General features: G+C 34.4%; 1 protein-coding gene across 2 annotated transcripts in view; it reads left to right on the top strand.

The window, feature by feature from the left end:
- Positions 1-24,204, top strand: part of LOC149786748 (leukocyte cysteine proteinase inhibitor 1-like) — a 54,433-nt gene extending 30,229 nt beyond the window's left edge. Inside the window, exons 1-4 of one of the 2 annotated variants that reach the window (XM_089977269.1) lie at positions 18,102-18,232; positions 21,499-21,590; positions 22,346-22,447; positions 23,746-24,204. In XM_089977269.1, coding sequence (XP_089833395.1) covers positions 21,519-21,590; positions 22,346-22,447; positions 23,746-23,889 — 318 coding nt within the window. In that variant the 5' untranslated portion in view covers positions 18,102-18,232; positions 21,499-21,518 and the 3' untranslated portion in view covers positions 23,890-24,204. Of the gene's footprint in view, positions 1-18,101; positions 18,233-21,498; positions 21,591-22,345; positions 22,448-23,745 lie in introns of those variants that run through there. The other variant, XM_089977270.1, reaches the window with a different exon arrangement.
- Positions 24,205-27,289: the final 3,085 nt, after the last annotated feature.

Below are 27,289 nucleotides of genomic sequence, written 5' to 3'. Positions count from 1 at the left end.
TTAGAAAACACTCTTAATATATTTTGCACCAACATACTTTCATTCGTAGACAAATGCGTCCCACTCCCAGGCCTCAGTGATCATTATATTGTCCTTGTCGAAACCGGCGAATTACCTGCTAGTCACAAACAAACGCGTGGACTCATTTATCTATGGAAAAACTTTGACACTCAATCCATGGCAGTAGAACTTAACCATTTTTCAGATGGCTTTGTCCTAGAGCCTAGCTCATCAACACCAGTGAGCACACTATGGTACATCTTCAAACATTGATACAATACAAATATCAACACCTTCGTACCCTCTAAACATACACATACACGCTTTAATCAGCCATGGTATAACTGATCAATTCATCGCGTAAAAAACAGATGCAGAGAGCTTTCAAGAAAGCACTCTCTACCAGGCTGCAACAGACTGGGAGAGATACAAGCAACTTCAAAAGAACATGCAGTCAGCATGGAGGGATGCCCGCAACAATTACATCCATAACAATGGTTAGCGAACTGGGCACTAAGAAAAAGAAGCTCTTCACTTACATAAAAAAGGAGGCGTGACAGCTCTGATGTGGCTTCATTGAGGAAGAATAGTATGACCTACTCTGACACCAAAGACAAAACTGAGATCCACAACAGTCAGTTCTATTCGATCTTCACTAACGAAGACTACAGTGACAAACTTCCTCAGATACGATCAACTTCTTCTACAACTGCTCCTCTACTCATAATTCTAGCAACGAGTGTAATGAAACTCCTAAAAATATGAATCCACGTAAAGCAGCCAGCCCAGACCAAACCTCCCTTGAACAAGACCAATAAAGCCAAGTATCTTGGTGTCATCTTGGACAGCAAACTATCTTAGAACTCTCACATAGACTCTTAACCAAAAAGCCAAACGGACGACATCTTTTCTGCAAAGAAGTCCATCATCCTGCCCAAAAACACAAAGGGTTGCTGCTACTAGATGCGCTTACACGCACAGATCGAATACACTTCTACAGTATGTGACCCACAATCCAAGACCAATGCAGACAAACTATAAATAGTCAAAAATTGGGCAGCAAGATTTTGTCACAGCAACAGCTGACAAACCAGTAGCATCACAACCATGCTGAAGGACTTTCAGTGGGAATACCTGAAAACCTGACGTCAACAGAACAAGTCATCATGATGTACCGAATCATTAACCAACAGGTTGAAATACTAACAGCAGAGCAATTGATCTGCGGAAAAACCTTCAACCAGAGGCCATGCCAACATATATAGGGTACCGTCCTGCTCCGTGGAATCTTATAAGAACTCCTTCCCCACAGGAGTTCGTCTTTGAATCTGCTTGCCAGTGAAAGCCATTACAGCGCCTTCTGTTGATACCTTTATGATCCACATCGGCGCTGCATGTCCCATGTCTTAGCATGTACACCTTATTTTATTTTATCCTGTTGTTAACTTGTACAAAGAGCCTTCCTTCACATATGTACATAGTTCTCCAAAGTGCGACTGTACCTGTATATAGACCATGCACTTAACTGAAAGAAGAGTAAAGGTCAAATCATTAGAAAATGGTGCCAGTATAGCTGATGACTATTCAATTTAATTTGTCAATAAATCTTCCTCTTAGCATGTGTTTGGTAAAAAAAACTTTCGGTCTCATCAAACACTTTTAAATCTGAATCTAACACCACTTTAGGAATCAAGAGTCTGATAAGACTAATCAGAAATCCTAATTTTTTCGTATGTGCACTTATTATAAGAAGAAAGGGAACAAGATTGTTGCAGGTTGAAAATAAACAACAGAATAAACACGAGGTTATTCCAAATGCTCTTTACTAATAGGTCAAGGACAAGTATTGAAAGCATTATATTTGTTAGGTCTAGCAAACCCTTATCTGATTATATTATGGAGAATTATAAACCATTGATGTTGAACTCTTCTTCTAATGTAAGTGTCTTTCTGAGAGTCAAGTGTGGCTTTGCTACTGTTCATCACCAATGTGTAAATCTGTCTGCAGACTTGGTCTCAAGACCAGTGACTGTAGAAAAGGTGACTTCTTTTCCCATTTAAGGATATTCATTTATTACTACCGGTAACTGTAGGTAATGACTTAGCTGGAGATAATGTTGTGGTTAGTCCACTTGTAACTAACAAGCCTTGTTTGGATCAAAAGGTGAATCCTATTGAAATTGAATTTCCTGGTTTACACCCATCTTGTGCAATTACAATAGTTATAGCAAGGAAAGCTCTTGATAATGATGTAGGTAAGGAAATTATTTCTTTAGCTGAAACATTTATTAGTCTTTTGATGAGGTCACTTGTTGACCTGGTATTGATTAGTCAAGATGTATTAATCATAATTATCTTCTTTTTACTACTCATTCTCTCTATTCTGATCAAGGTGTCAAACGACAATCACTAGTTGATCCTGACATCTCCTGTTTGTTTAAGAGCACTATTAAACTAAAGCCACACAAGAACCAACTTGTTGTACGTGAAAAAATGGGTTATTTAGGAGAAAATGGAGACAACCTGAGGTACCCATTGATGATGAGTTGTCATATAGACAGGATATTCTTTAAGTCTAGCCCTTGAAACTCTCTTGGTTGGTAATTTAGGAGTCAGTAAGACTAATTATCACAAGCTCTTGGACAATTTTTATTGTCTGAAAATTGAAACTGATGTTTCTAATACTGTAGATCTTTGCACTCTTGTCAATGGGTGGAAAGTCAATCAGAAGATACCTAAAGCTAGTCTACAACCTATTCCTGCATTTGACGAACCATTTAGTAGAATAATGGTAGACTGTGTTGGTCACTTACCTCAGACCAAGTCAAGCAAAAAATATTTGCTGACCATAATGTGTGCGTCCACAAGATTTCCAGAGGCTATTCCTTTGAGGAATATTAAAACTTAGACTAGTAAAAAGTTTTGATTTTTTTTTTAAAAGCACTTTTTGGTCTTCCCAAATCTGTCCAGTCTGATCAAGCTGTGCATGACTTATACATCCAATAGTTTAAATCTTCTGCCTATAACCTTGAATGTCAAGGGCTTTGGGAATATTTCATAAAACTTCAAAAATTGCTTTGATATAGGGAAAGATTGGGTGCTTGTTGTTGTTTGCTGTGAGTTCAAATTTATTGGTTCAAGAATCTTCAGGTACTTGTCTTTTTGAAACAGTTTTTTGGACACACTCTCCGTTGGACTACTGAAGTTATTATAAGAAAAACCTTTTCAGTCAAAGATTCATAAATTAATCTCCTCGACTATGTATCAGATTTCAAATGTAAATTGTCAATGACTAAAACTAATCTGCAGTATACTCAGTCAAAAATGAAATTAAGGTAGGACAGAAATACAAAGGTAAGGAGTTTTTTGCATGGTGATAAAAGTTCCAGCTTTCTTCCTCATGCCTCAAGATCCCTATCTGGTTAAATTACCTTATGGACAATCCTGGGAACTGAAACAGAAATAACTATGCCATATAAGTAAAGGAATGTGTTGGACAATTCTATGCACAACTCTATTTCACTCTCTCCCTCTCTCTCTCTCTCTCTCTCTCTCTCTCTCTCTCTCTCTCTCTCTCTCTCTCTCTCTCTATATATATATATATATATATATATATATATATATATATATATATATATATATATATATATATATATATATCTATATATCTATATATATATATATATATATATATATATATATATACACACACACACACACACACACCGACACACTAATTTCGCTACTTTAATAAACATTAGGCTATGGAAATGTGGGATACTCATGAGCTAGAATCTGAATGAAACACTTCACATGACGAACACCATTGCTAGGCTGATCACAGTATAAAATTGTGTTGGTCATGATAACAGATTAAGTAGAATCTGTGATAGGCTAATCCCAGCATTAAATTATATTCTGGGCAGATCCCAGATTAAATAGAATCTGTGATAGCCGGATCCCTGCATTTGAGTATATTCTGGGATGATCCCAGATTATGTAAAACATTGCTTGATTCTTGTGTAAGAGTATCCTGAAATGATTCCAGATTAAGAAAATCATTGCTAGGCTCATTCTTGTGTAAGAGTGTATTCTGAGTTGATCCCAGGTTAACTAAATCATTGCTAGGCAGATTCTTGTGTAAGAGTGTATTCTGAAATGATCCCATATTAAGAAAATCATTGCTAGGCTGATTCTTGCGTCTGGATGCAAATCTCTAATGATGATTAAAGAATACAAACAAATAATTCTCTATACAACTGCATATATTTTGGTCACAAAGACTTTTTTTTTAATAGAAAGTCAAGGCACTTTATCCATCCGAATTCCTGAGCTTTTGCATGTTGCACTGGCTCACCAACACACATGAGAAGTTTATCTGAAGACAAAAAAAGCTCAAGCTATATTAGTAGAAACCTACAAACCAAAAATATCAATACAACCTGCCATTTGATTAGTGAAAGGTTAGCAATATTTCTAAATAGTGGCAAAAATTTCATATAAGACGGTCGCAAAATATCAGTAAATTATTTCTAAATTTGTTTTATTTTTGAATGGTAGTAAAATGTTACAACTTTAGTGCACTTTAAAAAACAAATATCCCCATCACTGAAGAACCATTATCCCATGGCAACTAAACAAAATTTATAGAACATTTAAAACACAGCAATAATATAGCCAATGCACCTGGGAATTAGCAACGATTTTACAATGGTATATTTATCTATGAGAGAGAGAGAGAGAGAGAGAGAGAGAGAGAGAGAGAAAGGGAGGGAGGAATTTCTTTTTCAGTATACCATGATACAACAAGGACCTCAAGAGTGCCTGATATTGCTCACCTGGCCCTATCAATTATTAAAAGGATTTTTCCATTTTCTGTAATTCTGGCAATGATTTATGGATAATTGGTATCATTTACATACACTTGAATGCTCTGGATATGTGCATCCTTTATGTCATACTTAGTCAATGTCTCTTGAGCAGTTTCTTCGAAGAAGTCATTTAAATTTTGTCAGATTTTGATAATAATAATAATAATGGGGACCTTGTATAGCGCCTAATCTTTAGAAGCTCTACGCGCTTTAAAGCATTTGACAACACCTACAAGATAAAAAAACATATAATGATTATGATTACAAAAACAAACACCATGAAATTAGAAAACATTAAAAAACATGCTGAGAATATTTAAGGTAGGAAACATTATTAGGTCTTTAAGTTCTTGCAGTCGAAATAAGTGAGTTTTGAGAGCCGTCTTGAATGTGATCACTGTGTCTTTGTGTCTATGTTCAGTGGGCAATTCATTCCACGTTGCTGGGCCCTGGTATGCGAAAGAACGCTGTCCATATGACTTTGTTTTCATAGTGGGAATAATGAGTATACGATTGTCAGAAGAGGGGCGTAAGTATCTTGCTGGTGTGTACACATGGGTGAGGTCGGATAGGTATGTTGGACTAGAGTCCGACAGTGAAACGTAGCACAGAGAACACATTGATTCTGGATCGAATGGATAGCCATTGCAGGGTACAGAACAGGAGGGAGGTTTAATGCTCTGATCGTGGTATTCTAAGCATGATCCGAGCAGCTGTGTTTTGAACGTTTTGAAGTTTCTGCAGCAGATATTGAAATGAACCAGATAGAATTGATTTACACTAGTCCAGTCTTGAAAGTACTAATGAACACACAAGTGTTTTAGTGGCATCAACTGAAAGATATTTGCGAAATGAGGTAAAGGATGTGAATGAGAAAGTCTTTATGTTGTGATCAAAACGGCCTAAGTTTTATCATCATTCATCTGCAGCTTGTCATCCATGATTTCACATCAGAAATGCACCTCTCTACAGTTTGGATGGTAGCATCAACTTCAGTTGGGTGGCTAGATTTGTATATTTGGGTGTCATCAGCGTACAATTGGTGAGACACTGGATGATGATCTATGACACTTGAGTGACTGAGTCTACAGAATGAAGAGAACAGATACAAGAATTTACCCCTGTGGAACACCACAACATAGATCAACTGGGCTGGAGTGTATTCTATTTGCAGATAAAATTTGTGTCCTGTTGACCAAGTAGGACTTGAACCACAGCAAGGCTGTATCATGAATGCCAAATACATGCTGAAGACGGTGAAGTAATATATCATGATCTATTGTGTCAAATGCTGCAGACAAATCAAGGAGGGTGAGGACTGTAATCTTTCTGCTATCGAGCGCAGAGAGAAGGTCATTTACTACTTATAGAAAAGTAGTTTCAATACTGTGGCAAGGGCGATATGCAGATTGTACGTTGCTAAAAAGACTGTTTGAATTTAGATGAGATACAATATGGGATAGAACAACTTTTCCTAAGATTTTTTTTTTATATGAATGGGAGATTAGAAACTGGGCAGTAGTTCTTTAAATGATCGTAAAATAATTTTAATTTTCCTGCATTAATTTGGATTTCTTTAATTGCTCAAAATTGGAATTCCTAAAAATACAAATGTTTGTTTCAGTGTCTGTGATTTTATTTTGTCAGTCAAAACTTAGCAACATTAGATTATACATACTAAATTATATAGGACAGATCTCACATACTAATTGTGGTCTTCACCAACACATGAAAGAGTTGAAGTCGATTGAGAGTGTGACACATTTTGTAACAAACAGTTTGATGGTTCAAATAAAACAGATAAAACTGATGGATATTTGTTTGTAAATGACTCTTTAACATTAGGCAAAATAAAAAGTTTTTGGTTGTGGTTATAAGGAAAATAAATGTAGGGCAAGTAGGTCGGTAAAAATATTTTTTCACTATGTTTTGTCTCGACAGATTTAAATGAAGCATAAACTAGAAAAAAATGCATCATCTGCATCCTGACTTTAACTTATAGTTACATCCCTTTGTTAATATTTTCATTCAATTTTTAAAAAAATTGTCTTTTGTACAAGTTCTTTTCTTAAGAAACAAAATAATATGGTCATCAGTTAAAAAATAAGTTCAGTTGGGTAACCAGAACCACACATACTTTTCATTTGGGCATATGATTTGCTGAATAATTTTAACCTCAAAAGAAAAAAACAAGTAAGTTACTGTACATTTCCTAAGTTTCTATTCAAAAAGACTTCATTTTCACAGTTATGCAACAGTTGTAGTATGGCGTTCTACGAACGCTCTGTTATGAGTTGGGGGTGGGGTGCTCCCAATATTTATTTGAATTACTATAGAATTCCTACCCTGGCTCGTTTTTGTAGGAAGTGAAATTAGTGATAGAGAGAGATACAGCTCCGAGCCCCCAGTCAGCAATACCGACAATTAAATTATTAAGAACACAAAGGTGAAATTCAAAAGAATAACATTTTAATACAATTTAAACAATATTAATTTCTCAACCAATCTCCTTCCTCTCGACCATGTAACAGCCTCTTTCATCACATGATTATTGTGTGAGATGGCTTTCCTCTGTACTTGGTTTCTACTCATCTGTGCTCTACTCTGCTAATTCCTTTCCTCCTTCCGGCGTTCTCCGTACTGCGATTCTTCCTGTACTCTCCTTGTCTCCTTTTCTCCTCCTCCTCTTCTCTCTCTCTCTCTCTCTTTCTCTGGCAGCTAGGCTTGTTCTCTGCCTATTGCCTTGTTCTACCCTGTCTCTCTGAGACTCGGGACTTGACTACCCGGTAGTTCTTTCCCCAAAAGCTTCCTGTGAAAAACACAAGGACGTTAGCATGTTTCGTTAGCCATCTCGCCTCACACTAAATCAACAATCAGTCAATCAGATAGAGGCTATCTACATCTTCGGTCACGCATTCGTGCACTTTGAAAACCACACACGTTCTTATAGAAACAACGATGCAATAAAGAGAGGTATCCTACTTATCATACAGACATCACTAAATTGCGTCACATCAAAATATTCTTAAACTCATTATTCTGAACAATATCACAACAAACAGACGCATTTCTGTACATTACACTCCCACAAGTGTACACAAATATTCAAATATCCATGTTATTTAAATTTACACCTGCAACCATTTCCAAAGTTACAATTTAATTCAGCAATTGCAAAATCTATAATATCACATAAATAAATACACTAGTTTACCACGAAGTAACCAAATAGCGAATTACAATATTAATTCTGACTACGAGCTAGCAATCTACATAATCATAGCTCATTTCTCAAGTACGCATGTAAATTAAACAATGTAAAGGTAATTCTACGTACTAACAATTCTAGTAAGTAAATATACATACTGCACGTAATTACAATTACAATGCCGTAACATTCTGCAACTATCGAGCAAATATCTTACTGACCTTTACGAAGCTTTCTGTCCTTGAATGTACCAAGGTTTCTTTTTCCGCCAGTTCACGAGTGGCTTCCTCGGAGTTATTGCTACAACTTCTCAGCACGATGCTTCACAATGACTAATTCGTCCCCAGCCCAAATGACTTTTAAATTCTGGCTCGAATTGATGGCCCAAACCCTTCCACAGTTCCGATTGGATATCAATTCTACCCCAGTCGGTTCAGTTTAACAGACGAGCCTCAGGCCATCTGTCAAAGCGGGGAGATTTAGAACAGCATCGAGGGTCCTTTGTTCTAGAACAAAGCTTTTAACGTCTACATGTTAGTTTTGACACCTAACGATGTAGGCTCTTGTACAAAGACGAATCGCTACGATAGACGCAGGTCTACATACATGTGGCGCTAACCCATTCCTTTGTTCCTGGCTTACGTAATCGCGGGCAGGCAAACGTGACATGTAGACAAATGAAACCGATTCACTATTAATTATAATTTCACATCCCGAATTTTCAACACACGAAAATAGATGTTTATTTCTTCTTTCATATATTGCAAAAGAGATGCGATAAATATTAACATAACTTAAATGATATTATTTTTAATACTTGGTTGTGCAATCTAGCTTCAGCTTTATTTTCCAAACCAATACATAACCTGACCACGTGCCATATACCAAAACCAGTCTGTCTATAGAAAGTAAACTCCATCAAGTGACATATCAAAACAGACTGTCAATAGAAAGGAAACACCATCAAGTGACATATCAAAACTTTCTGTCAATAGAAAGTAAAGACCCTCAAGTGACATCAAAACAACATGTCAATAGAAAGTAAACACCATCAAGTGACATATCAAAACAACCTGTCTATAGAAAGTAAACACCATCAAGTGACATATCAAAACAACCTGTCTATAGAAAGTAAACACCATCAAGTGACATATCAAAACTTTCTGTCAATAGAAAGTAAAGACCCTCAAGTGACATCAAAACAACCTGTCTATAGAAAGTAAACACCATCAAGTGACATATCAAACAGTCTATCTATAGAAAGTATAAATTTTAACACCATCAAGTGTAGTTGTAGTTGTAGTTGTAAGGTTTAATGCCATTTTTCAGCACAAGATAGGCTACACATGGCGACCAGTATAATTGGTGGATGAAGAACCATGGATAACCCCAGGAAGAACCACCGACCCATAAGAAGCTACTGGCAGTCTTTCTCTCGTTCTGATGATAATAATAATAAGGACCTTGTATAGCGCCGAATCTTTAGAAGCTCTAAGCGCTTTACATTAGACAACACCTATAAGATAAAAAACAACATATAACACCTATAAGATAAAAAAAACAACATATAATGATATGATTACAAAAACAAACACCATGAAATTAGAAAACATTTATATAAAAATACATGCTGAGAATATGTAATGTAGGAAACAATATTAGGTCTTTAAGTTTGTTCTTGCAGTCGAAATAAGCGAGTTTTGAGAGACGTCTTGAATGTGATCACTGTGTCTTTGTGTCTAAGTTCAGTGGGCAATTCATTCCACGCCGCTGGGCCCTGGTATGCAAAAGAACGCTGTCCATATGACTTTGTTTTCATAGTGGGAATAATGAGTATACGTTTGTCAGAAGATGGGCGTAAGTATCTTGTTGGTGTGTACACATGGGTGAGGTCGGATAGGTATATTGTGCTAGAGTCCGACAGTGAAATGACAATTGAGGTTGACTGCAAGGTTTAATATCAGGTTCAGTGACTGTGTTGTCTGATGAATTTGCACTAAATCCAAATGCTGTTAATTTTCTTAACTTACAGTTAGGATGAGATGATGAACATATGCAACGTCTAACTTACGCCTACCCATGATAATTTTGCACTGTCGACAGTATATAATTGTGATTGAGATTGTTTCCATTGCTTCGTATTAATACACAGCAATATGTACTTCAAAGGTAATCAGTTTTCTCTGATGTTTCAGCTAAACTATTCGATTGGCATATTTATTTAAAAAAAAAAAGACAACAGAATGATTAGCCGTTCAATTAATTATAGCTGTTTCTGTTGGCGTCTTCAGAGATCGGTTGATTGTAGGTATAGTCCGGTAGCTTGATTGAGTTTATCAAAGAATACAGTAATCAAGCCAGAGGTCAACATAAGCGGATTATGATGTAAAAGTGCACTGTAAAGATTGGTTTGTCAATACAAACAAAGGATTTGTTTATGTGACAGATAGTTTTCAGTCATTTTGTAGCCACGTTTCTAGCTTCCTTTTGTTGTCCCTTTGAACTTATCCATTCCAAATCCATTATTGCATGTACAAATTAAATAACCACAAAGACTGTCACCCAAAAAATCACCAAATATATATTTTGTCGCCAATAAGGAAAAGAAAATCACAATTTGCGACATTGGTGAAGCCCATGACGATCCCTGATCTCTACAGTCTGCACATGGAACTGACTTGTATCCAAGTCTAAATGGTAAATATTAATAATTTAAATCTTTGAATCTAACTGATCTCATTCTGTTAAGTTTTTATATCCCTGTCATGTGTTGGCTATGGCCTCCATCCTGTCATACCTCCATCAGTACTGTCTGATCCATAGCAGTCTGTATTTCTACTCAATGATGTGTGAAAGACTTCATGAATTGTTACAAAATTTTATTTAGGCTTTACATTATGAAGACAAAATGCAGGACTGAATTTTCACCATCTAAATTTTTTGTGACATATTTTAAACAGAAGTAAAACGAAGTCTTAAAGCAACTATCAGCTACTTCTAACGCTGGGGAGTCCGCAGGCATTCTTGTCAACTGTATCCACCATGGTATGTCTAACGGAATTGATGATCTACATGCAACTTTTCCTAAATTTATCAGCAATACATTTAAAACTAATATTGTCTCATTGTATCATGATGTTTATAGCAGAGTATAGAATCCAACCTAACGATTTCTTACCTTTATCTCAGAGGAATCTAAACAGTTTACGATTGTCAAATTGTTTTTAAAGAAAAAGTTACTATTAATCTAATCAATCCCGTTTTTATTATTAGTAGTACCTCTGACTCTTTCCAAAAATATTCCTTTTGAATTAGGTATTATATACCTACGTTTGTTATTATAACAACCTGTAATTAAAATATTATTTTACCTTAGGGATATCAAAATAATTATCTTTGAACTTTTCTTAAATTTGAGAATCATTTTGGACGTTAAACGAAATTGTATCTGCACTGTTCGGATTTTCCCTGTCTAACGGTTATGCATTGCAGTTCATATGCATCATACGATCATTGTGTTTCAGTATAATTCAATAATATGAATATCACAGTTGCAAAGCTTATTGAACAATTCATTAATGATATTTATAATCCATCATTCTCGCTACGGAACTAATAATTCTGATTGCACTGAAATGCATAACGCAAAAAGTGTTATACTCAACCGCATTGTACTTATGTAACATATACATGCTTGCATATTAAAATGGATACATAGTTTGCTCCATGCTTACAACATCAAAACATGTACAAATGAACACAAAAATATTGAAAAATATTTTAAGTTATTAAAGACATAGACTACACAAACGCGTCTTATTAAATCATTCTAACCATCAATATTTGTTATAGAGACTATCTTTTCGTATTGCTAAGTTTCGTCGACATTTTTAATCATCTCACACCAAATACCTGAGACAACGATTTAAAAAAAAAAACTTAAAATTTCACATGGTAATCTAATGGAGATTCCATAGGAATATTACTTGATTATTGTGTACAAACATTTGACCCTCTTGTGTACTTTTAGGGTACCGGCCAATATTTCACAGCGTGGCAGGATAAATGCTTTTTAAATCTGCAATGAATCAGTGTACGTCAGCCAGTCAATTTAAAGTACGGTTACCTGCTCCTACTTTAAAGTGCAGCTATCAATATGCATCCACGCCTACTCTGTTATATCGATTGTGGCCGTTAAACAAGTCAATTACATTCTTCTTTTCATATCCTGAAACGTTCTACTCCAGGAATGACCCCGATAGCATAAGATTTTAAGATGCGACAACTTATCATGTATGTATGAATGTATGTTTACGTGCAAGAGAATGTAAATATATTTATGTTACTTCATTATATAACGAAAAATAGCCACATTTCCTTCTGTAATCGGTTTCTCTGCGTTCCGTAGTCTATAATAATGTCTGAATTGGAACCATTGCTCCCTCATACAGGATGCTAGAAAAAGTTACATAAATATCGCACGATCTACGTTAATCAAATGCATCTTCTGGTCCTCATCCGCAGTAAATAGAAGTCTTAAATCAATTATCCGCTACTTCAATTTCTCTGTTCGTGTTCCATACATCGCTGTATAGTGTAATAACAGCCTTTCTACCTGTATGCAGAGTGAAATGTTTTACAGAATTGATGATTTACATACAACTTTCCCTACTTTCAGCAAAAATGTATTTAAAACTAGTATTTTCTCTTTGCATCATGATGTATATGGTAAAGTATAGAATTCGCCCCTAAGAATGGTTACCTTTATCTCAGAGGAATCTAAAGAGTTTATGAGTGTCAAATTGTGTTAATGAAAAAGTAAATGTGAATCTAATCAAGACATTTTGATTGTGACAGCATCGTAAGTCTACCTCTGATTCTATCTAAAATTTTGAATTAGGCAATATATACTTAAGTTTGTAACTATCACAACCTGTAATGAAAAGATTATTTTACCTACGGGATATAAAAAAAATTATTCTCTAAGCTTTTCGAAATCTTGAGAATCTTGGACGTTCAACAAAATTGTGCTTTTAGAACTGTTTAGATGTTTCCTTTCTTATGATAATGAATTGCAGTTCATATAAGTCATACGATCATAATGTTTCAGTATAGTTTAATAATATGAATATTACCGTTGCAAAGCTGATTCAACAATACATCAAAGATATTTATAATGCATCATTTTCGTCGCAAAAAGGCGATTTGATTGCAATGAGATGCATAACGCAAAAAGTGATACCCTCACCAGTCCTCGCATTGTACTTACGTAACATATCCATACTTTGGATACATAATTTGCTCATTGCATAATACATCGATGCATTTACAAATTAACACAAAAATGTTGCAAAATATTTTAACAGTTATTAAAGACAGGGACTATAAAAAACGCGTCGTATAGAATCATCCTGAAGATCAATATTTGTTATAGAGACTAACGTTTGGCATTGCTCTATTTTTTTGTTGTTGACGTTTTTAATCATCTCACCAAATACTAGAGGATTATTCTAAAAAAAGGAACAACTCAAACTTTCACATCGTAATCTAATTGAGATTCCAAATGAATATTACCTGCTCATTATATACAAACGTTTGACCCTCTTGTGTACTTTTAGGGTACCGGCCAATATTCTACAGCGTGGCAGGATAAATGCTTTTTAAATCTGTAATGAATCAGTGTACATCAGCCCGTCAATTTAAAGTGCGGTTACCTGCCCACACTTTAAAGTGCAACTATCAATATGCATCCACGCCTACTCTGTTATATAAAATGTGACCGATAAACAAGTCCTTTAACATCTTTTCATATCCTGGAACGTTTTACTCCAGGAATGTCCCCGATAGCACAAGATTTTAGGATGCAACAAATAATCATCTATGTATGTATGTATGTATGTATGTATGGATGTATGGATAAATGTATGTTATGTATGTATGCAAGCATGCAGGTACTGTATGTATGTATGTATGTATGTATGTATGTATGTATGTATGCATATATATATGTATGTACGTATGTATATATGTGTGTATTTATACAAGGTATGTATGTCTGTATGTATGTATGTATGTATGTACGAACGTACGTACATACGTACGTAGGTACGCATGCATGCATGCGTGCATTTCTGTATGTATGTATGTATGTATATATATGTGTATGTACGTAAGTATATATGTGTGCATGTATACATTGTATGTATGTATGTATGCATCTATGTATGTATGTGAATGTATATCTGTCTGTATGTCTGTATGTATGTATGTACGTATGTATGACTGACTGACTGAATGACTGACTTTCTTTATTTCCTCTTCAGAAGAGATTACATTCAGTTAATTTTTCGTTAATACAGAAAAGTTAGGAACATAGCTTGATATTAATGGACTTACAGTACAATATATATATATATATATATATATATATATATATATATATATATATATAAACACACATACGCACACACACATATATACATATACACACACATATATATACACACACACACACACAAACACATACATACGTACGTACGTACATACATACATACATATATGCATACATATATGACATGTTGTAACAACTAAAATCTTATGCTATCGGGGGGAATTCTTGTAAGTAAATGTTTGAGGAAAAGAAGACAAGACAGTCAAAAAGTCGTTTATCGGTCACAGTCTATATAAAATTGGATGTTAAGAAGAACATTGACATTTATACTTTTGAAAGCGTGCGCAGAGTTAGTCATACATTAATAGGACTTGCTGACTTGCACTGAGACAAGCATTTAATCTGCCAAACTGTGGAATGTTGGCCGGTACACTTACAGTACGCTAGAGAGTGAAATGTTTTTTTTTTTTTTACTATGATCAAATAATATCGCTATGGAATCTCCACCTGATTACCATGTGAAATGTTAAGTTTTGTCTTCCTATAACTAACTTTGTCGACAAAACATAGGAGTACAAAAAGTTAGAGTCTGTAACAAATCTTTAGAATGATTTTATACGAATCATTTGTTATAGTCTCTGTCTTTAAAAACTGTTCAAATATTTGGAATACTTTTCGGTTCACTTGTAAATACATCGGTATTTTTGCATGGGGCAAATTATGTATCCAAAGTATAGATAAGTTACATAAGTACAATGCGAGGACTGTTGAGGGTAACACTTTTGCGTTATGCATCTCAATGTAATCATAATGTTTATTTTTGCGATGAGAATGATGCATTATAAATATCTTTAATGAATTGTTCAATAACCTTTGCAACGATGATATTCATGTTATTGAAATATACTGAAACACAATGATCTTATGATGAATATGAACTGCAATTCATTTTCATAGGAAAGGAAACATCTAAACAGTGTTAAAGGCATAATTTTGTTGTATAAGGGAGCAACGATTTCAATTCAGGCGCTATTATATGGACCATGGAGCGCATACAAACCGCTTACGGAAGCAAATGTTGTGGCTATTTTTAGTTTGATATCCGCAATTTCAACTAATGCTTTCCAGCGGAATGAAACCAAATGGAATTTTCCTGCACGATTCCACTTTCACACCTATCTTGATCCTACAGAGACATTCAGAAGGCTGTTTTCACAGTCACGTTAACTCTTAAGGACAAGACCAACGTACAGCGAAGCTAAATATAAATTTCCTCACTATTCAAACTTGATGTGCCATTACACCATTTACCTCCTCCCCAAGTGCTAAAAGGTCACTTGAACAAAAATGAAAAGTTAGGAACTGGCGTTTTCTGTGGAGCTAACTTTACTTCTAAAACACATTATGTCCTTAACTGTGTATTGGTTCTTTGTTATGTAAACTTAATATATCCTTGTCCTACAGATAACTGACACAAAAATAATTGCCTCAGAATGACAACACACACACACTATTTCACATTCTTTAGAATTAGTAACTCCAGAAGTTCTTCTTGGCATTCCAGCAGAATTGAAAAATAATTTCGGTAACGTCGTGACTCTATGACTGCAAGGTAAAGACAACAAGCATATGATATTGTACTCAGTTTTAAATCTTTTATTAAATGTAGGCAGTCATAACTCAGCATGCACGATGAAAATAATTTTTCCACAAAATGGTCACATTTTTCAAGCGAAGTAACATAAATATATTTACTAATGCACGGAAACATACAAAGATACATACATACATACATACATACATACATGCTTTGAACCTTCCACGCTGTGGAATGTTAGCTTTTGCCCTGAAAGTAGATACATACATGATAAGTTGTTACATCTTAAAATCTTGTGCTATCCATGGAATAACTGTAGTATAACGTTTCAGGGTATGAAAAGAAGTTGTTATTGGATACGTTTATCGGTCACAATCGATATTAAAGTGGTTATGTGGGTGCACAGTAACATTTGTACTTTAAAGTGTACTCAGATAACCGTACTTTAAAAACACTGGCATATCATTGTCGATAACGTTGACAAGGATCCCTGCACGCACACTCCCCAGCGATAGAAGTAGCTAATAGGTGCTTTAAGACTTCGTTTTACTTCTGTTTAAGATGAGTCATTGCAGGTTAACCTTTCATGTTGATAAATTACTCGTCCATAATTATGAGTATCTTGAAAAATTGTCCGTGGTTGTTATCTAGCGGCGAAAGAGGGTCAGAAGATGTATTTGATTAACGTAGACAAGATGATATTAATCGAAGTTTTTCTAAATCCAGGAGTAATGGTTGCAACTCAGGCGCTATTATAGAGACCACGCAAGGCTCGTAAAAGCTGAACATTATTCAAATCGTTTCATAAATTTAATATGAAATCATTCCAGCTTTGAGATCCTCTATACACTAATCTGTGCGAATTTAAGCATAGTTCACTTAGCTGTTTACGGAACACCACTGAATGCATTTCTTGATGAAAAACTAATCAATGGACAAAAGAAGTCCATATTGTCCATAAATCGCGGATTTCCTTTTTCTGGTAAAATCCGTTGCAGTGAAACTCTGTGATAATTGTAGACTACAACTGCCTCTTCCGGTTTTAGGTAAGATGTCTGTGAATATTAGGATTATAGCATTGAAATACTAGCAATCCTGGTCAGTTAGATCTGTAGACCTGCGAACATTCATGTGATGAATTAAAGTTTGCAATGGAACTGATTGGTATAAACATATAGCGGAAACGTTCTTAATTAAATAAATGATGAATTAGGCATTGTCCTATTTATTCATTCGGACAAGATATAACCACCATGAAAAACGAATCTCAATGAATTCAAGCTTTGAATTATTTGTCTCACTTGAGTAACATAAACCAAGACACTGCAAACGTGTTCTCTGTGGGAATGATTAGAGCGATTGCATTGTCTTTCTGGTAAAATACGATCCTTGTGACTCTTGAGAAATGTTTGTAATAAAAACACAATTTACAGGTATAAAGTATAGTGCATACAGCATGTTCGAGCTGGGTGGGAGCTAACATTATTGACTCCCAAGAATATATTAAAAGAACAAAATAATGTAAATTAAGCAAGTTAAAATACAAACTGCGTGCAAATACATTTCTGGATAAAAGTCATAGTTTCTGAAAAAGGACATCACATGCAGCCTCCACACAGCCTCAGTATAACTTGCGCATACTTGATGAAAGGCAAGAATAAATTTGAAGCAAGGATCAATTATAGACTACATAACACGCCTTGACATTTTACGAAATTATGGAAATGAATAATGGTTAATATTAGTTTATAAAAAATGTAATATTGAAATAATGAAAAGGTTTTCTTGAGATGAGGTAAGAAAACCATACTTCAGATAAGGTTTGATGTATTCAAGGTATACCACATTTCTGCATAAATGGGTATCGACGAGTCGCAACATAGGATTAACTAAATGTACTAGATTACAAATCGAGACAATAATTGTCAGTTCACTTCATAAAGTGCTTGAAACGCCCACGAAACGAAATTTTTTGGGTAGCATATCTTGCCCTGATTTGTCTCCATTGATTATGCACACCCACGAGAAGGTCCAAGGATTCCAAGAATGGGGTAACCGGATCTTACGTTAATATACATTTTGAAAACATGCGTAAATAGCAAGTAGTATAAATACCCGCTCTAATCCTTGATGTGACAGTCCTTGGGAAGATCGAGACTTAATTGGTAAGTAGATTATTACTTTAATTTTTTTGAGATTTGGTAATAAAACGTAATTGATTCGTGATGTTCAAAGGACATTACAATATTTTTAATTTTCGTTATCTAATTTCTATCCTTTGTGACGCGTCTACTAAATGCGATATTTATATATATGCCACCTTCAAAAACCCCACATTAAATCTATTAATTATTGGTATTTCCAACGTTCAGTTGAAGTTCAACTGATTTAAAACTTGGATCTAATAGTTACATTGAATTTCAGTATGGCCTGGCAATATGAGATTTTCATTTGACTCATTTGATCGTTAATAGTTGTTGGCAAAACATAGAGCAGTCAGACTTTGCTTATCAATCAGAAGCATGTCTTAAGAACAACATTTTACCTACCCGTGAGTTTCTCAATCATCTGTTTTACTTTTGTGATTACAATTGCTTGTTTGCTGAATTTACAGATCGAAATAATTAACAGGACTATTTACTACCAACTTCCTACTACTTGCTACGAAATTAGTATGAATCTAGTGATGACAATGCTTTCCATTTTGGATGTGATAGGTGATTTAAGTAAACTTTTTATAAACATTTAGTAAGATCTTTACCTAATTATCTTATTATTATCAGAATTTGAGTGTAAAATGTTAGTTTTAAAATGTTCACTTAACATCTAGAAATTTTCAGTAACTCTTTCAAATACCGGAATTTGAGAATATAATGAAAATGTAATGATATAATCTTACGAATATATTTCAGCTAAAATTCGCGAAAGGTTTAAGGCGAAATATTTTCTCCATAGTTCGACTCAATCATTACCAATCCAGACATTATGTACAACGATGTCTTGATTTCCTAAAGACAGTTCATCCCCACCAAGCCAACCACCGCGTATTTCGGACTTCACAAATTTGCAAATAATAATAATACTATATATTGCATGCCGACATCGTAAAACATATTTTCAGAACAAAATTATAAAATATTATGACATTTTATGTGGTTTTGTAGGACTATCGTTGAATTTATCCTTTCATATAGGATTGATGTTTCTTAAATTCCTTTAATTATGACACTTAACGGAATTTACAGTTAACAAAAAGTAGTTAATAATTAAAACAATAGAAGAGTTCAATCTAATCCATGTGAATGCAACTGTAACGAAAGGTCTTTACTGTATAAAATATATAATATACTATTACAAACAATTAACTTCAAGGCCGTCTTCTTCCAATGTGTTTCGCTACGAATCTCTGCCCATAACCTGGTTCATATCTCCAATGACTGTGCGAAAAGACCTTTTCATCGTTGAACTAAATTCGCACATGGAAACACAAAAATATAACAAACTTGCTTAATTTTAAAAGAAATGTTAGAAAGTGAAAGCAACAACTGTAAGTGCCGTCAGTTTTACAGTTACTCATCGGTTAAATATAAACTGCAACGCATATCAAAGCAACCGAAACGCATAGAAGCGGTGAAGGAACGATCGAGAATCTGCCAATCATTTACTTTACGATCTCATCGCTTAACAACGCACAAAGGACTATGCGAAATAACAGAAGAATTAAAAATTGTGAACTCCATGACCTATAGTTAAGTAACTTGGTGTCAGATTGAATGACCCTAGAAATCAGTGCATTAATCTGCCAGTCTGACTCATAATTCACGTACTTTGAACATCAGTCTTACCGGCAGAAAGTATATAAAAACCCCTATCCTCGCCAATGCTAAGCAGGATGTATTTCCTTCTTTCTTTCCCTTGATGATATCAGTAAAACAGAGCAATAGGAAGAAAGAAATAATACTCGAGCATTTTAATTTTGGTGAAGATTGTTGATAAGGGATTAGATATGCATCTAGGAAAGCTACTACACAAAGTAACCAATGACATTGCTTTTAAAACTACAGTAAAGAGAAGCATACTGGTAGTTGCGTATGTGTGCGCGCGTATGTGTGTGAGTGTTTGTGTTTGTTTATGTGTTTGTGTGAGAAGTATAGCTCATTCTAATAAATGATAGTATATTTAAGCACAAACCTTTGAATATAAGTTAGTTCTATGCATGCAAGTTGAAGATGTTAGATTAATTCAAAATAAGTGCAAGACATATGGGGTTAGAAAAATTGTTTTCGTTTTGTAAAGCTTTCATTTAATTCTACATATTTTTAATCAAAAATTAAGGCGGCAGTTGTTTCTCCGTGTACGTCAGTCTAAACGTGATCGATTTTACATGTGCAATTTAAGAATCATAGTTAAAGTGCACATAGAAAATAAATATTCAAATGTAGAGAAGAGGTGTTTAATCAAGAGATTGATTTGATATGCGATTCAATACAACGAATGAAAAGGTGTTAACGCTCCAAAACGGATGTGATGCACCACAACAGTTACTCACAAACCTCTGCAACGGGTGTAATGACGTGATGATAGCTCAAGCAGAGTCGCACCATTACTGTCATCCTCGTGTACTTGTATGTCACTTAACACAGCCCTTAATATTAGTAACGTAATGGAATGGAACGGAAAGCAGCAAAAGCATAACACTTCTGTAATACAAACCTTATTATTTTACCTTCAATATACCAGACACCGTACCGGTACCAAAGAATGACAAACCTCTCACTTGTGTCTTCGATTAAATCAATTTTTGAATCTTCTTCTACAAATGAATGTTGTTGATGACAGGTTTCACACAGTAGTAGGTATTGTAGTAGAATAAATAATGTTAGTAACAGCAGACGTAGTAGTAGTAGTGACACAAAAATGAGAAGGTAATCTAGTTTCGCAAAGATATATTTAATGCATTGAAGTTTATTATGTTCATTTTAAACTCTTAAAATAATCCATTTCTATAATATGCGAATATTTTATTTCCTATCTTGAAAGCATAATTATAGCCATCGATAATAATAAGTTAAAGATAAAATAAATAATGGAACTACTTTAAGAATTAATTTTACTCATTAATTGACCGCTACACCTAATGGTTAGCATACCACATATCCACCTCACCACCCTTCATACCTTTGCTAGCATTGACACTCTTCTTATATAACCTGATGTCTTGTTAATATTTCCTCAGTTAATAGAGACCTACGAAGAAAGTCTTGATAACATTTTTTTCTTCAAAAACTAAACTTTTGCAGCAATTGAAAGGTAAGTAAAAGGGATTAATCTTCAGCAGTTCAAAAACACCCGAGATGGCTTCATTTGTATTAATATAGTACGAGATAAAGAAAATAAGGCACTAAGATGCTAATCGCTTTTATTTGTATAGACTGCAGTGTACTAGTAAAGATGGAATTGAGTCTTGGAGGTTTCACCGATCCGAAGAACATAACGACAGATGTGCTAGGCATTTGCAATGAGGTAGTTTTTCTGTATTTCTGTAGACATTTTATCAGGATCTTAGATGCTTATGTGTGTAGATTTTTCTCTAGAACTTATCACGGTAAAAAGGATACCATGTAGATTGTACAGATTGCATCTGATTCAGTAATATTACAAGTTAATTTCAACGAAAGATTCTAGTACATATATATTTTCCCCAGTCTTAAGCCGATATGTGCATCATGTTTACAAAAGATCTTATTACTCTTTTAGACTTATTCTAGTTTTATTTATCTATCATCGCCGATCATGAAGCTAGATTATTTATGTGCAACACTTGCTTAGATGGAACCAAAGGGCTTCGGATATCTTTAACTACTTAACAATTTTAAACTCCTGATGGTTAAGAAATATAAAGAAGTTAGTAGATGGCATTCTAAAAATATTTACAAATTCATTAGGAACAAATATTAACTCGGTGTTAAGAACTGTATGTCTTATGAACGTTCTGAAAGGATCACGTGCATTTTGCTTCTATTTTATCTCGAAGATGTCTTCATGGGCAATAGGGTGACGGTTATGTATTTGGTTCAAAGAAACAGTGACTATTAAAAACATAAAAGGAAACTTATTCTGCTCTCACTGAAAGATTTTAATATTATAACACTGTTCTGTATCAGATTGTATTAATGCACACGTGTTGTTCGGCTCCTGTCAAAATAAATATTGTTGGGGCTATTTTTGCTGCATAACATTTTATTACTATCACAAAGTTGCTCTCAATTTCTTCCCAGTTACGACCTCAGATTGAAGACAAAATAGGCCAGAAATGTACAACATTTATCCCTCTTCTCTACAGAAGTCAAGTCGTGTCCGGGTATAACTACTGGGTAAAGGTGAGATAATTTAGCTAATATTATATTATAAATCATTTAAATATCTGACTACACTTTGAAATTATGCTATTATTGCTTTCAACAATTTTATTCATGTCGGGATTATCAACCGTACTATCAAGTGTTTCTATTAAATGCATTTACCGAGATAGTAGTAGTAGTAGTATGTATAGTAGCAGCAGTAGTGGTAATAGTACGATATTATGGCTATTATCGTTATTGCGACTGTGTTGGAAATATTGGTATTTATCATGGCGATTCTTCAGGAATATAATTAAGTACGATAACCTCTCAATGGTTATAAAGTACATGAGAATAACCGACATTACATAAATGGAAAATTTGCAGCTTTGCAAACGCTTACAAATGTTTTTAATCAGTATGGATTTCAAGACCTACTGTGCGAAAACAAATTCTAAATCTATCAGCGAATGTTCTTAAGGAAATTACTTTGTGAACCTTGGCAAACTGAACGTAAACTCAAACACTGATCGATGCTACTACTATGCAGATAGACTGCTTTGATTGCAATTGCTTCAGAAAAGCCTAGTATTATTTATTGTATCATGTTGATTTATAAAAAAAAGTCTTTATAGCCTAGTGTCATTATATACCAGAGGAGCCTTTGTGAAATCAGACAAAACTAAATAATTATTTAAAAAATAAAACACCAGAAAAATAAAACACAAATACAGTTAAGTACTAAATTAAGACATTTGTTCGTAAAAGAGTACGTGTTCTTAACATAACATATAAATAGCGTGTACTTAACGTACATATGACTTTGCTCCAGGTTATCTATTTATATTCATCTGCTATATCATTAAGCTATTTCAAATATATTACAAATAATGCGTATACCTCTATACGCTCGTGGTTCAAGTAGATACACATATTTGAGATATTGGAAATTTTCTACATTCGGTATGTATTACATTTGTTCGTAAAAGAGTACGTGTTCTTAACATAATATGTAAATAGCGTGTACTTAACGTACATATGACTTTGCTCCAGGTTATCTATTTATATTCATCTGCTATATCATTAAGCTATTTCAAATATATTACAAATAATGCGTATACCTCTATACACTCGTGGTTCAAGTAGATACACATATCTGAGATATTGGAAATTTTCTACATTCGGTATGTATTTCTTTGATTCTTTGAGATTTATATTTTGAATTGTTACTTTTCTGCACCGGCAGCACAAATTTAGAAATTAGAATATATCAGAGATTTTATTGTAATGCATTAACCTATGCATGAAAAACGAAATCTTTTTAATTTACTATTCAGATCCTGATTGACTATGTATCATTTGGCAAAATGCTGAATGAATGCATCCATGTGAAAGTACATCAACCGGCTGTCTCGAGAGACCATGTGCTACATGTCGTGTTACAAGGAAAGACCGTTCTAGACGAGATAGAACGAGAGTGACCTTCATGTAGGTTGCATGTTGTGAGGAGTTATATCCCAGCTGAATAATACGATTTAAGAATATAGACACACAAATGAAAAATAAATATTGCTTTCCATGACCATTAATTACCAAGCAAACGTAATGCTAAAAAACACGAAGTAAGATATTTAATTAAAAAAATCAGTCTCAGAATTGTAACCACAAAAGCATGAATAAAAGATATCTGTATCGATATTACTGGAATATTCGCATTGGATCTAACAACCTTAAAGCCTACAGGAAATATATTTGTACTTAGGAGAGAAACAAATAAAGCTTGAAGCTCTTATAAATGTGTCCTATATTGTTTTCTATTAACATTGTCCACATGGCATTTTCGAGGATAATATATACAACATCATTATAAAACAACGTGGGTCTAATATGTACCAATATTGTCTCCGTATCTTTTTTTTTCATTTTTAATAATAAACAAGCGTTCATTCAGAAATGAAATTCGATTTGATCAACAGTAACATGATGCAATGCAGTCGCCATATTTGTATTACAATTTCTTCACAGTGAGCACTATACACGCAGCCTTTGTCAGGGTTGTTTAAGTAAAATTGTGTGTAAGTCAGTCGCGTAATTTCTGTCCCTGTGGCCCAAGTAATAAGGAGATAGGAGGGGTATCCTAAATTGCTTTTCTTCAACTCTCATGGTTTCTTTCTTTATTAAACTTTAAATCTACTAATGTTGGATACGATTGAAATTGTTATAACTTGTTGTACAATCTTTACAGAAACATTCTTCCCATAAATCGAGAGCACAGAGAAATGTATATGCTGCATTTTATAAAGAGAGTAAATATATCGAATGGCGTGGTATTAAATCAACAATGTTTTTTTGTCTACGTGATAACGTAAAAACTGTTGAAACAGACATTGATAACCTTTGACTGAACAGAGACGAGACTGATGCTTTCAGACGTGTGTACGGCTTCTCAGTAGATATTATTAATAGAAGAAAGATATTTATCTCGTATGACAGAGAGCGCATTCAGTCCTCATATAAGCTAGAAATTATAGTATTTATACCTGACTAACCTGGGAGCATCGATCTACACGTGATACTTTTATACTAAAACGTAAGGGCTTTTGCATATATTACTAACTTTTCCTTGCTTCCTGAAGTGAGCTGCACAAAACTCAAACAAAACCCTTTCGCAGAAAGGAAAGTTTCGGAATAAAATTATATAAAAATGCCATATCGCTTAAAATATGATGGGCGAGATTCTAAATCTCTTTTATGTAAAAGAAAAACAAAAAAGCGAGACTGCTTAAGTATGACCATGATATATTACTTCACCGTCTCTAGCATGTATTTGGCATTCATGATATAGCCTTACTGTGGTTCAAGTCCTACTTGGTCAACAGGACAGAAACTATATCTGCAAATGGAATACACTCCAGCCCAGTTGATCTTGTTGTCGTGTTCCACAGGGGTCTGTTCTTGGACCCGTTCTCTTCATTCTGTACACTCAGTCGCTCTCAAATGTCATAGATCATCATCCAGTGTCTCACCATTTGCACGCTGATGACTGCCAAATATACAAATCTAGCCACCCAATTGAAGTTGATGCTACAGCCAAGGTGTAGAGAGGTGCATTTCTGATGTGAAATCATGGATGACTTGTAACAAGCTGCAGATGAATGATGATAAAACTGAGGCCATTCTGATCACAACACAAAGACTTTCTCATTCACATCCTTTACCTCAAACAATAAATATCAGCAACGCCAAAATTAAATTCACACAATCAGTACGAAACCTAGGTGTTACTCTGGACAGTACACTCACATTGCACCAACATGTCATAAACATATGTAAGGCTGCATATCTTGAGCTGAGACGCATCGGCTCAATTCGCAAATATCTTTCAATTCATGCCACTAAAACACTTGTGTGTTAATTAATACTTTCAAGACTGGACTACTGTAACTCAATTCTGTCTGGTTCATCTCAATATCTACTCCAGAAACTTCAAAAAGTTTAAAACACAGCTGCTCGGATCATACTTAGAGTACCGCGAACTGAGCACACCTCCCCGCTGCTCTGTACCCTACACTGGTTATCCATTCAATCCACAATCAAACACAAAATTTGTTCTCTGTGCTACATTTCACTGTCGGACTCTAGTCCAACATACCTATCCGACCTCACCCATGTGCACACACCAGCAAGATACTTACGCTCCTCTTTTGACACTCCTATACTCATTATTCCCACTATGAAAACAAAGTCATATGGACAGCGTTCTTTTGCATACCAGGACCCATCAACGTGGAATGAATTGCCCACTGAACAAAGACACAAAGAAACAGTGATCACATTCAAGAGGGCTCTCAAAACTCACTTATTTCGACTGCAAGAACAAACTTAAAGACCTATTAATGTTTCCTATCTGAAATATTCTCAGCATGTTTTTTATTTTTTAATGTTTTTTAAATTTCGTATTGTTTGTTTTTGTAATAATATTATGTTTCTTGTCTTATAGGTGTTGTCTAATGTTGTAAAGCGCTTAGAACTTCTAAAGAGTAGGCGCTATACAAAGTCCTCATTATTATTATTATTATGACAAGTGGTTCAAAATCTCGTGCATTTAAAGAAAGGAACCAAACAATAAAGATAAATGAATATTGCTCGTATAAGATGAGCATTACCGAGAATATCACGTATGCAAAAAGACAGCATTTAAAATCGGATACTTGAAAAATGCGCTACATAAAAAAAAAACGTTTTCTCTTCATATTTGGTAAACTGTTTCTTTTAGATGTCTATACATAGTAGAGTGGATTTAAGTAGTAGAAGTTGTCATAAATGATTATGTTGATGACGAAATTAGAGAATGTGCCCCAATATTTCTGGTCTGTGCCTGGGAACCGTGGTCCTCTTTTATGAATTATATTTGTCTCCCACAGGATAGAAGCATACTAGTACTATGACAATGGCACAGAATTTGCTTGATATAAATTTACCAAAAACAGAAACAAATGAGGAGACTAAAAATAAATTCTCATCGAAACGTTCAAAGAAGTGTTTCAGAAAGAATGAAATAATTACAGAAATTATGTATTTGTCTATAACGAAATTGAACCATACTTATGGAGAATAATATGTAGAAAATTAGAACTTTGCCTTCTGTAAATGTCTTCTTGATGTGTTGAGACAACTCGTGGAAAGAGAAGATTTAGTTAGCCGTCATCGATATGTAGATTGGAACCATAACTCAAAAACTAAAATTATAATGACATAAAAAGTAAAGTTGAAGATCTGCTGATATACTAAACGCAAAATTTGATTATGAAAGAGATGCATACACGCAATTTGTTTTTAGCTATTTACCTTTGCTTGCCGAAAGATTAGACTAACAGATTA

This window comes from Sinohyriopsis cumingii, chromosome 12, assembly GCF_028554795.1.
Source record: "Sinohyriopsis cumingii isolate HCF-2022 chromosome 12, ASM2855479v2, whole genome shotgun sequence".
Taxonomy (NCBI): domain Eukaryota; kingdom Metazoa; phylum Mollusca; class Bivalvia; order Unionida; family Unionidae; genus Sinohyriopsis; species Sinohyriopsis cumingii.
Note: the sequence above shows the minus strand (reverse complement) of the source record. Positions and strands in the feature narration are given on the sequence as shown.